Below are 12,797 nucleotides of genomic sequence, written 5' to 3' on the forward strand. Positions count from 1 at the left end.
GGGCGAGTAATTGGCTAGGGGAGATTGTCCTTTCCGCCAGTGAGGAGGTGCGGCAGGATGGACGGGGGAGGCCTGGCAGCAGTAGAGCTTCTGGACGGTCTCAGACTGTAGAGGTGCGGGAGGCTGAGAAGAGGCAACCCAGAGCCATGGCGGCTGTGGCGGTGGCGGCGGCGGCGGCTGCATTGCGGGCCCGGATCCTGCAGGCGAGTTGAGGGTGGCGCCAAAGGGTTGCGAAGCTCGAAATTCGTCCTTTCCATCCGCTCTCTGAGCCAGCCCCTTCATGGCTGACCCTTCTCTGTGCCCATCGGACCTGTGCGGCCCTGTCCCACACCTCACTCAGTACCCGCCTTCGTTGGACCCAGCCCGGGACTCAGCCCTGGCCCTTTTATTCTTGAGCCTGCCCCCTTTTCTGGCTCTGGCCCACTCTCCTCTTCGAGGCTTGCCCTGTCCCTGCCGACACTCTCTTGCCCTCACCTCTGTGGGTCTGCCCACCGTCTTCCCTTTCACCTCTGCACCAGCCACCTCTCTGCCCTAGGAACTCCCCTTCTGGTCACCTGTCTTAGCATTGGGCCGGGAACCTCCAAATTGTCCCCCTCCCCCACCCTTCTTCACGGTCTGCAGTCCGAGGTAAAGGCCAGGGGGCGGGAGCCAGGAAGCACACGAGGGGCGAGGGTCAGTGAATGAACTTTGAATCTCCTTCTCGGAATGTTCACTCCGTTTTCCCAAAAGCAGTCATTTGCTGAGCTGTTTTCCCCAGCTGTGGCTCTTTGCATGTTCCACAGGCTGTGGACTGTTGTGCCTTTGCTTGCCAAGACTTTGTTTAACTTTCTGGCAGAGTTACAGTGTTTTGTTGGTGTTGAATAAGGACACATAGTTAATGCTCCTAGTTTGTTCCAAGCACGTGCAAAGAATTAAACATCTCTAAAATAGGTGGTAGAAAATGGAAACCAGGGAAGACAAGTGTAAGTTCCACGTTCCCACCCCAGAGTCAGCTTGTGCTGTGCTGTGCTTAGTCGCTCAGTCGTGTTCCACTGTGCGACCCCATGGACTGTAGCCCGCCAGGCCCCTTTGTCCATGGGGATTTTCCAGGCAAGAATACTAGAGTGGGTTGCCATGCCCTCTTCCAGGGGATCTTCCCAACGCAGGGATCGAACCCAGGCTTGCCGCATTGCAGGTGGATTCTTTACCGTCTGAGCCACCAGCGAAGCCGAAAGTCAGCTTAGTGTAACTCAGCTCTGCCCCTGGGGTTGGAATGGGGTGGGGGTGTTCAGGTCTTCTCTGAAGCTAGCCTAAGGACAGGTGGTTGAGCTACAGGAGCTACATGCCTGAGGCCTGTAGCTGTTTCCAGTTGTTCATAGCCTTTCCCCGTTGTTCAAGCCTAGCAAGGACTTACATTATGAGGCAACATTATCAAACCTGCAAGAAACAGCTTTGCTTTTCTTACTCATGTTCAGCTTGGGAACTTCTTCCTCTGTATTTCTGGGCTTATAGATAACATTAGTATTTATCAGGTTCAGTGAGTTCTACTCCAGAGACTGCATTTTTAAGATTCTTAGCAGAGTCCGCAAAGGTTCCTGTTTAAATATGCTATTTAATGGGACAGTGAATGGATTGGAAGGATTTGTCAAATGATCTGGCCTAACTCATATTTCTTGTTGTAATCCTGGTTCTGTTTTTCTAGGTTTTGTTTTGTTTTTTGTTTTGTAGTCAGAAAACAAAATTTCCACCCTATATTTTCCATTACCAACTTCTCCTGGAAATCTTTTATTAAATTGGCTTTTTTTCCTTTGCCTTTTCCGCCATCACAAGTCATTGAGAGCCTTAAAAAACTATGTTGTCCTTTGTATCAAGGAAAAGAATCTCCTTCCCCAAGTACTTTATTTTGGAAATAAACACTTTTTTCTGATTCATTTGCAGAAACTTCTGCATTGACCTGAAAAAGAACAGAGATAAGAATCCTAAGCCAATTAGGAGTTACTGTAACATGATAGTTTGAGAGTAGTCCAGAGTCTGGCAATCCGGATATTATCATTCCCATTTAAAGAAAACTAGTCTTAATATGACTCAGTGACTTTCTTCAGTGATACAGTGGAAAGAACACAGGCTTCACAATCATACTTGGATTCTATTCCAGCTCCACCACTTCCTAGTTTTGAGAATATTTGTGAAGATTAGAATTAATGAAGTAAGTTGTTGTTGTTGTTCAGTCACTAAGTCGTGTCTGACTCTGTGTGACCCCATGGACTGCAGCACGCCAGGCTTCCCTGTCCTTCACCACCTCCCAGAGTTTGCTCAAACTCATGTCCATTGAGTCAGTGATGCCATTCAACCATCTCATCCTGTCCTTTCTCCTGCCTTCAGTCTTTCCCAGCATCAGAGTTTTTTCCAATGAGTTGGCTCTTCGCATCAGGTGGCCAAAGTATTGAAACTTCAGTTTCAGCATCAGTCGTTCCAGTGAATATTCAGGACTGATTCCTTTAGGATGGACTGGAGTTTGATCTTGCAGTCCAAGGGACTCACAGGAGTCTTCTCCAACACCACAGTTTGAAGGCATCAATTCTTCAGCACTCAGCATTTTTTATTGTCCAACTCTCACATCCATACATGACTACTATAGCTTTGACTAGATGGACCTATGTCGGCATAGTAGTGTCTCTGCTTTTTAATATGCTGTCTAGGTTTGTCATACCTTTTCTTCCAAGGAGCAAGCATCTTTTAATTTCATGGCTGCAGTCACCCATCCACAGTGATTTTGGAGCACAAGAAAATAAAGTCTCACTGTTTCCACTTTTTCCCCCATCTATTTGCTATGAAGTGATGGGACCAGATGTCATCTTCTTAGTTTTTTGAATGTTAAGTTTTAGACTAGCTTTTTCATTCTTGTTTCACTTTCATCAAGAGGCTCTTTAGTTCCTCTCTACTTTCTGCCATTAAGGTGGTATCATCTGTGTATCTGAGGTTGTTGATATTTCACCCGGCAATCTTAAAGGTCATCCAAGGTTTCCCACCTAGTAACAGATGTTGCTGAGAATTCAGGACTTAAGTCTAAGCCTCTCTTTCTGTGTCAGACACTGGCTCAAACTTTGGGAAAGGAGAGATAAGTAAAATATTCACTGAAAGCTTTCCTACTGTAATGCAATAAGTGCTAAACAATAAGACTGCACACAGTACTGCAGGAACCTATGGAAAGAGCCCCAAACTCAACCTGTGCAATTCTAGAAAAGCTTCCAAAAGGAGTTGATCTCCGTTTGAGTACTGCAAGAGTAGGAGGCCTTTAGCCAGAGAAGGGAGTTCCTGCCAAGGAAAATAGCAAGTGTGAAATAAACATCTAGAGATCAAGAAGTTTGGTGTGACTGGACATAGGATAGTTCTCTTCAGTAACGGTACTAATGAGTGTGTTTTGGAAAATGAAGAAAAGACTAAATGACTATCATTTAGTCAAAAACTAAATGACAATGTTTTATTATGCCCTCTCGACAGCAGGGAGGCTATATGCACGTGACAGAATGAAATTAAGAGGCCTAGAATGCTCTCCTTGGCTGAACTGTACATTTTCTGCCCTATAAGAGAGTTTGTGTGTGTGTTAAGTCACTTTAGCCGTGTCCAACTTTTTGCAAACCTATGACCTGTAGCCCACCAGGCTCCTCTGTCCATGGGATTCTCCAGGCAAGAATGCTGGAGTGGGTTGCTGTGCCCTCCTCCAAGGAATCTTCCCGAGCCAGGGATTGAACCTGCGTCTCTTAAGTCTCCTGCATTGGCAGGCGAGTTCGTTACCACTAGCACCACCTGAGAAGCCAGTAAGAGAGTTTACATGAAACAAAATTAATATCCCACAGTTGCTTGGGTGTATTCTTTGATTCTGCAGAATATTACTGAGTACTTACTCTAGTCCAGGAATGCTACCAGGTGATGAGGACAAAACTCTCTAGTGTTCTAAGGGAAGACAGACTTAATGCTATTCTCTAGTGTGATAAGAGAACTAGAGGAATTCAGGTGAACCCCATAATCAGGTACTTAGCCTCGACCTGATACTGAGATTTAAAAACTTCCAACTGCTACTATACCGCTCACTCACAGGAGTTAACCTTGTTTTTTCTACTTCAGAGGAAACTAAAACCATTAGATGAGAACATCCTCAACTTCCTACTAGCAAGCCTACAGAACTGACCTGTACCTGTACTCAAAGTGATAGGGAGCTCAAGAATAGACGTGAGCCAAGCAAATGGGATGAAACAACTCCAGGCAAGAGGGAGCAGCACGTGCAAGGGCAGTGTGAGAACAAAACATGTTGTGAATGCCCGGAGCATAGAGAGAGCAAGGAGGAGAGCAGCAAAATAGGAAACTAGAGAAGTAAAGATACTATGTAGAATCTTCTAAGCAACACCGAGGTGAGTCTTTATCCCAAGGACAACGGAAAGCCATTGGTGGGTTTTAAACAAAAGAATGATCTGACCAAGTTTGTGTTTTAAAAAGACCCTTTGGCTCTGGAGTGGAAACAAGAATCAGAGGTTTAAGATTGAAGGCTGAGAGACCTGTTAGGAATCATTACCTGTTCGGAAACCCAGGTAAGAGACAATGATGGTGTAGAGTGGGAAGAGGGAGCAAGAAAAGGGTTGCATTCCCAAGACTTCTGGGAGGACAGATTGCCAGGACTTGATTCACTGAGGAGAGAGAGAGAAGAGTTAGGGTGACGTTTAAGTTTCTGGTTGGGCACCTAGGTGGATATTAGCCCCATTCACTGAAAGGTGGGTTGTAGGAAACAGAGCTGATTGGTGGGAGGACAATGAGGAAGTCAGCTTTTTCCAACATGGACCTAAATAATATCCAAGTAGAGATGTGGTAACAACAGTTATGTAAGTATTACCTGATGAGGAAGATTCTGGTGAAGAATTAAAGATTTGGGCATCACCAGGATCTAGCTAATTAAGTCACTGGAGTTAATGAAATCAAGGTCCCAACTCTCCTTGTTCAGGAACTCAAGCAGTTAGAGGCCAGGTATGGGAGAAGGCGTCAACAAAGAAGGCAGAGAAAATGTGGCCCGAGAGATAGAAAAGATACCAGGGCATCACAGAATATAAGTGGAGAGGGGATTTGGGACAGAAGGTCTGGTTAACTCTTCACCTCTGCTGAGAGGTCAAGTACAAGAAGGACTGAGAAGAGTCCATTGTATGGAGGAAGTCACTGGTGTTCTGGCGTTCAGTCATAAAGGTAGGAGTTGATTGAGGAGCTAGTAGGAGATGAGGAAATAATGGTAAGTCGTATAGAGAACCCTTTCTATTGGATGGAGAGAGGTTTTAAGATATAGGAAAAAAAGGATAGTTGGTGGAAGTGTCTGAGGCAGGAGGAACAGTTGACTTCAGAGCACAGATTCAGAGATTAGCCTTAAATTGGAAGACATACTTCTTCAGTCAAACATTGACTGTGTACCTCTGTCTCCCAGTTACTCTGTCTTCATGAACCTTGGTAGCTGCCTTCTCTATAAGAGGTAAAAGGAAAAGATGATGAGTATTGGTCAGTTTGGTAGGCTTACTAGTAGGAAGTTGAGGAAGTTTCCATCTCGTGGTTTCTGTTTCCTCTGAAGTAGAAAAAATAAGATTAGCTCAGTGAGAGGGAGAGGAACAGAGTTGAAAATTTTAAGAAAAGTGGTATGTTTTGAAACAGCAAGGAATGTGAGCAGATAATATTTATAGTAATACAATAATAGTAGCAATGTTTAATGAGCACCAACTACTTGCTAAGCTGTTTTTCATACCTGAACAGTCTTGATCTAGTAATGCTATAAAGTAGGTAAATAAGATGCAGTACCTGTCCCTGTGGAATTTATAGTCTTGGGGTAAAAAACAAGTACCTAGGCTATTACAACACAGACAAATAAACTCAATAGGGAAATACTGACTGCTAGGTGTACAGAAAAATACACCTAACCAAGTCTGGGGTGGGGAACATCAGGCAATATAGCTGTTGAACACCTATTGTATACCGGGTACTATGTTGGTATTGGGAACGTGGCTATAAGACATGGTGGTTTGCTGGTTTGAAATAGCTTTTGTGGTGAAAGGAGAAGCCGCAGACTAGGCATTTTGACAGACTGCTGGCCCAGAGGACCAGCACCTTTTCCTCTGGATAGTGCTGTCGGCACTCAAACAAATTCTTGTACTTTATGCATCCCTAAACTCTTTGGTCAACGTGGTCTCTCTTCAGATAAGGTAATAGGTTATTAGACTACACCTTCCTTTTATATTCCAGTCTTGAGTATTTTAGTTTGCTCACTTCGATTAGACTTCTGTATTTCTTAAATTAACTTCCTTAACATATATACAAACTATTTTTTGAGAGTGACTTTATTTTAACTGATCCCCCCACCCTAACCATTTGCTGATTAAATTTTATTAAATATAACAGGTTCTTTTCCTCTTAGGTGTATGTGGCATTTTTAAAAATAGCTTTATTAAAATAAAATTGATCTAAGATAAAATGTGTAATTTACTGTTTTAGTATTTGTATACACCTATGAAAACATCACAGTCAAGATAGTGAATATATGAATTGCCCCAAAATGTTTCCCTCTGACCTTCATCTTTTCTTCCACCATCATCTCTAGGTAACCACTGATCTGCTTTCTGACACTATGGTTTACATTTTCTAGTCTTATATAGGTACTCTTCTTAAGTCTAACTTCTTTCACTCAGTATAATTATTATAATTATCCATGTTGCTTTATCAATAGTTGATTCCTTTTCATTGCTGAGTAGTATTCTAATATCTGAATATACCATACTAGTTTCCCTATTCACCCATCCAACCTTTGAGTTGCTCCCAAATTTTACACTATTACCTGGAAAACTACTATGAACACTCATGTTTAAGTATGAGTATGGGCATATTATACATATATTTGACACTTGGTTATATACTGTCTTATATTCAACACCTATTGTGTTAGACACCATCTTAGTGAAGTGAAGTTGCTCAGTCATGTCCGACTCTTTGTGACCCCATGGACTGTAGTCCACCAGGCTCCTTCCATCCATGGAATTTTCTAGGCAAGAATACTGGAGTAGGTTGCCATTTCCTTCTCCAGGAGAATCTTCCCGACCCGGGGATCGAACCCGGGTCTCCCGCATTGCAGGCAGAAGCTTTACCGTCTGAGCCACCAGGGAATCCCATCTTAGATGTTTTCTTATTTTTAGATTTAAGGTGACTACATTTATCAGGCCAAAACTAGAAAAATACAGTCTAATGACCAAAAAACATCTTTTTTAAATCAAGACTATCCTAGAAATTGAACACGTGATTGTTATGAGTTTTTGTTCTCTCATAGTTTGCTGTGTCCCACAGCCTCACAGCTTTTCTCTTTAAAGATTATATGACCCTTGAGAGCAAACACCAAGTCCTTCTTCATATACCCATAGTAACTAGTAGAATACTGAGCAGATAGTGGCCATTCACTTAAGTTTTTAATAATTTTCTGCTCTCATTTATCAAAATAATCATTCTTTTATCTCCCAGGTCTCTTCCAAGGTGAATTCCATTTGGCAGCCAGCATCCTCCTTCTCTTCGTCTTCAGTGGTGAGTTTATTTGGTAATAAAGGTTGACTTCTGAAAAGGAATCCAGTACAGTTTGGGGGTATTTTCTTTACATCATTGTGATCAGAGTTTATCTGAAATCTTCTATCTTGATTTTCTTATCTTGTATTATGTCTGTTACGTTGTAAGCACTTCTAGTATTACAAAGTGATCTTTATGACTGTGATTTTTTTTTTTAATAATTTTATTTATTGGGGGTTTTGCTGGTCTTCATTGCTGCACAGGCTTTTCTCTAGTGCAGCCAGTAGGGGCTCCTCTCTAGTTGCAGGGCGCAGGCTTCTTATTGCCATGGTTTCTCTTATTGCAGAGCACGGACTTTAAGGCACTCAGGCTTCGTAGTTGTGGCACAAGGGCCCAGTAGTTGCGGCTCCCAGGCTGTAGAGTGCAGGTTCAATAGTTGTGGCACACGGGCTTAGTCGCTTCGTGGCACGTGGGATCTTCCTAGACCAGGGATCGAACCCATGTCTCCTGCATTGGCAGGGAGATTCTTTACGCCTGAGCCACCATGACTATGACTCTTAATGCCTATCTAATAATTTTCACAAATAACATTTAAATTTATTCCTTTTTTTCAGTATTATAAAACTAACAATTATTTATATCTTTTTTTTGGTTATTTTTGCTTCTTTTATATTATTTCCCTTCTGAACTGGGATTACTGTGTCTAAAGATACAAACATTTTCATGACTTCTAAAGGTTTTCTTGACCCTGCCTCAAAGGTTGTCTTCTTTACAACCTTTAGAGTTGTTTTTACAGACCTACTGTGTGTTAGCCATTTGCAGTAACTAAACCTGATCTGTCAGGACTGATGCTCCAAATCCTGTTGAGGTAGAAGCATGCACATATTATAACAGTAGTCTTTCACCTTTTTTGGCCTACAGACCACATTTGAAAATTTAATGAAAACAAGCTGCTTCTTAGAAAAGCTACACATAGAAATGTTTTTAAAAATATTTTGATCATAAGATAAGGCATGCTCATGGTAATGTGCCAGAAAGTCAGCTGGGCCAACAAATCATAATAGTTAACATTTGTTAACACAGAGTCTGCTGCTTTTTTAGTATAAGCTTGTCTGTGACATGGGCTTCCTTGGTGGCTCAGATGGTAAAGAATCTGCCTGTAGTGCAGGAGACCCGGGTTCAGTCCTTGGGTCAGGAAGGTCCCCTGGAGAAGGGAATGGCTACCCACTCTAGTGTTCTTGCCTGAAGAATTCAATGGACAGAGGAGTTTGGTGGGCTACAGTCCATGGAGTTGACTTTCACTTTCTTAGTGACGTATGTTTACTCATGAAGTTCCACTGTGTGATTACAGGGAATTTTCCATTTACAGAGAGATCACAGTATCAAGAGGTTCTGCCCTATCTTAACAAGCTCTGCAGAAGAGTATATTGTGTATCTCTTTCATAGTGGTGACATTTATAGAAAATGGAAAATTTAGTTATCAACCCCAGTTCTTTTCTCCTTGTAAAGGGAAAGAGAGAAGTAAAGCAATTAACTAATATAAGTATTGTATTTATTTTTTTTCTCCCCCAGCCAACTGTAAAACTCTTCATTGATGGGAAATTTATTGAGTCCAAAAGTGACAAATGGATCGACATCCACAATCCCGTAAGGAAAGCTGCTCTGGGGCCTGAACTCATTAGCCTAGAATTCTGGAAACACAGTGGGAAAAATAAGGACCTGGGTCTCTATTGTGAAGCACATATCGCTGCCCCTGTGGCTATACGAAGAAGGTGGGGCAGGGACAAAGATGATTGATGTGCTGCCTTTTCCATCAGGCCACCAATGAGGTCATTGGTCGAGTCCCTGAGTCCACCAAGGCCGAAATGGATGCAGCAGTTTCTTCCTGCAAACGTACTTTTCCCGCGTGGGCAGACACTTCAATATTAAGCCGTCAGCAGGTCCTGCTCCGCTACCAACAACTCATTAAAGAAAATTTGGTAAGAAAGCTGAATGATATAATTTCCCAAAGTGTTATTTAGGTGCTACTTGTCACTCTCATAGTGGCCCTGTGAGCTGCCCTCCCTAACTGTACAATCCAGAGAGACATAGATCATGGCTTTCTCCCTCCAACAACTTCTCCTTGACTTTTATTCCTTTCTGGCTGCCTGAGAACTAAGGGGAGGCACATCCTTGCGTTGGTTTCTGTGTGTTTTCTCTCTAGAAAGAAATTGCCAGGTTGATCACGCTGGAACAAGGGAAGACCCTGGCGGATGCTGAAGGAGATGTGTTTCGAGGCCTCCGTAAGCAGGGAGTCCCTCTAGGGGAGTTCAGGGACACAGGGAAGAAGCAAAGGAAGATAAGAGTCCCCCAGAGTGGGGGACTGCTGCTTCCTTTATGTAGGTTTTGCTCTCCCATGATATCCTAATACTTGTGTGAAATGACAGTACCTGGGTATCTATGCTACTGGCTTACTTCATTATTGTACTCCAGTGATCTTCCAGTTGGTTTATGTGTTTCACTGCCTTCTTCCCATTCAGATGGTCTCACTTCATGCAACCTCTTCACATAGTGAATCAGTGCTTTTTCCGTCTGTCACTGGCCTTGCCACTCAGGGCTGACTAGAGCATGACGAAGCTAAGTACTGGGCAGTGTGAAGAGTTGCTCGCCTGACTGCTGCTTCTCTGTTCCAGAGGTGGTTGAGCATGCCTGCAGTGTGACATCCCTCATGCTGGGGGAGACCATGCCATCCATCACCAAAGACATGGACCTTTATTCCTACCGTCTGCCTCTGGGGGTGTGCGCAGGCATCGCTCCGTTCAATTTTCCTGCCATGATCCCCCTTTGGATGTTTCCCATGGCCATGGTGTGTGGAAATACCTTCCTGATGAAACCATCAGAGCGAGTCCCTGGAGCAACTATGCTTCTCGCCAAGCTGTTTCAGGACTCTGGTGCCCCTGATGGAACACTGAATATCATCCATGGACAACATGAAGGTACCTGCCCCTCTGGACCTGGCACTTATTAATCTGGCTACCAAAAACCAAGGTGTTGAGTCAGTGATGGGGTGTTTTAGGCTGTTTTAGGGATGAAGGGATTTACTAATAATAAGTAACCTCCATGTTTGAAGAAAATATTTGTTGACCATTTTGCCATCTCCGTGCCAAGGTAACTAACTGGGGAGTAGCAGTGCTTCTTGCCCTACAGAATATATTAGGGCAAAGAACTATGGTTGGGGCAAGATAGGTAAAATTAAAGAGTAAGTTTTCATTTCAATACTGAAGGGACTCGGAGAAGGCAATGGCACCCCACTCCAGCACTCTTGCCTGGAAAATCCCATGGACGGAGAAGCCTGGTGGGCTGCAGTCCATGGGGTCGCGAAGAGTCCACGACTGAGTGACTTCCCTTTCCCTTTTCACTTTCATGCATTGGAGAAGGAAACGGCAACCCACTCCAGTGTTCTTGCCTGGAGAGTCCCAGGGACGGGGGAGCCTGGTGGGCTGCCGTCTATGGGGTCGCACAGAGTCGGACACGACTGAAGCGACTTAGCAGTAGCAGCAGCACTGAAGGGACTTAACATTATTTAACTCAGAATTTATAGACCACAGAGGTACCGAAGTCCTTCTGATTCATATAATAATGGCTAATACTTAAAAAGTGCTTCCTTGGAACAAGCACTGTTCCAATGCCTTCCATCTATTATCTCATTTAATCTTTACAATCACTCTTTCAAGTAGGTACTATTATCTTTCCATTTTACAAATGAGAAAATTGGGGCATAATGAAATCAGCTGATTTTGCCCAAAGTCATGTTGCTAGAAACCGTCAAAAGTTGCGATGTGTATATGTAAACAGGCCAACCATGGTTTTTACTTTTAAATACTGTGCTCTATTGCCTCTCACATGAGGGCCCAGTAATATCTGAGAGTTCCAGTACAAGTGACAGTTGAGGAAATATCATATTCATAAAAGACAAAAGGAGGAGTCAAGTATTGAAAGGCTTTTATTTTGGAGGAAAATAGGAGTTGTAGCCTTGAGAGTTTTTTTTTTAATATAAATTTATTTATTTTAATTGGAGGCTAATTACAATATTGTATTGGGTAGCTTTCAGAGTTAAAGTAAAAATTCTGGACTAACAATTGGGAAAAATAATGAAAGAGAAGAGGTTAAATAGAATTTGTAGTTTGAAGAATTTAAGAGAGGGACTTCTCGCGGTCCTGTGGTTAAGACTCCACACTTCCACTGGAGGAGGGGGCAGGTTCAGTCCCAGGTTGGGGAACTCAGATCCGATTAACAGTGCTGTGTGACCAAAAAAAAAAAATGAAAGAATTTAAGAGAACAAGGACAGAACTCCAAAGGGGATTCCAGGGCAAGAAAACAAAAGTATGAAACTTCTCATTCAATAGCAGTGAGAAAAGGACAAATTTGCTATTCTGAGAAGCCCATTCTTCCTTTGTGATAATCATTTATTTTCTTCTTAAAGCTGTAAATTTTATTTGCGATCATCCGGATATCAAAGCAATCAGCTTTGTGGGATCCAACCAGGCAGGAGAGTACATCTTCGAGCGAGGGTCAAGACATGGCAAGAGAGTTCAAGCCAATATGGTGACTTCTTATTCCTTTCTCCCCCAAATTCTGTTGTATGTATTAAAATTACCTGGAAAAAGCCCTTCAGCAGAGGGACCACTCATCCCACTCTAATGCCAGACCACTCATCCCACTCTAATGCCAGTGTTTCTTTATTCACAGTTCATCCTGGTTGTCTTCCCTTTAACCACAAACCTTGTGATGAGTTTTATTCTCAGTCACTTTAATTACCTTTTATTTTATCCAGGTAATCTCGGTGATAAAGTCACATTTCTCCTTAAGAAAGATATTCAGATTCTTTGGGCTTCAGCCCAAAATCTGTTTCTGGCCCTATTTATTCCTTCATCCCATGCTTTCAGCTAGCCCTCATCCTTCCTGCCTTTAACGCAAATCCTAACTATAAATGTTAAAGATATAATCTTCCCTAAGAGTCTAGGCTATTTAAGTCACTGTGGTGGTTGTGGTTTAGTAAAGAGCCAAATATCCCTGTATAATATCTGAGTGTGGTTTACTTGCTTGCACAGTTTTGCTGTTCCTTAGTGACTAGATCCTTGCCAAATACTTTGTGGTCATTTGATACTAAATATAGTGTCCAGTTGCCATTCTTACTCTTCCACTAATATTGCAGAAAGGGAAGCCACCTATCCACAGGCTTAGAAACTAGTCATGATATGCCCGTGTAT

At 42.8% G+C, this 12,797-nt stretch overlaps 1 protein-coding gene across 1 annotated transcript in view; it reads left to right on the forward strand.

Annotated features, from left to right (window-relative positions):
• Nucleotides 1-46: 46 nt before the first annotated feature.
• ALDH6A1 (aldehyde dehydrogenase 6 family, member A1) overlaps nucleotides 47-12,797 on the forward strand; it is a 20,199-nt gene continuing 7,448 nt past the window's right edge. Inside the window, exons 1-7 of the mRNA XM_010855754.1 lie at nucleotides 47-203; nucleotides 7,510-7,569; nucleotides 9,121-9,195; nucleotides 9,366-9,527; nucleotides 9,752-9,830; nucleotides 10,221-10,523; nucleotides 12,011-12,132. Coding sequence (XP_010854056.1) covers nucleotides 147-203; nucleotides 7,510-7,569; nucleotides 9,121-9,195; nucleotides 9,366-9,527; nucleotides 9,752-9,830; nucleotides 10,221-10,523; nucleotides 12,011-12,132 — 858 coding nt within the window. The 5' untranslated portion in view covers nucleotides 47-146. The remainder of the gene's footprint in view (nucleotides 204-7,509; nucleotides 7,570-9,120; nucleotides 9,196-9,365; nucleotides 9,528-9,751; nucleotides 9,831-10,220; nucleotides 10,524-12,010; nucleotides 12,133-12,797) is intronic.

The sequence above is a fragment of the Bison bison genome, unplaced genomic scaffold (genome assembly GCF_000754665.1).
Source record: "Bison bison bison isolate TAMUID 2011002044 unplaced genomic scaffold, Bison_UMD1.0 scf7180017864368, whole genome shotgun sequence".
Taxonomy (NCBI): domain Eukaryota; kingdom Metazoa; phylum Chordata; class Mammalia; order Artiodactyla; family Bovidae; genus Bison; species Bison bison.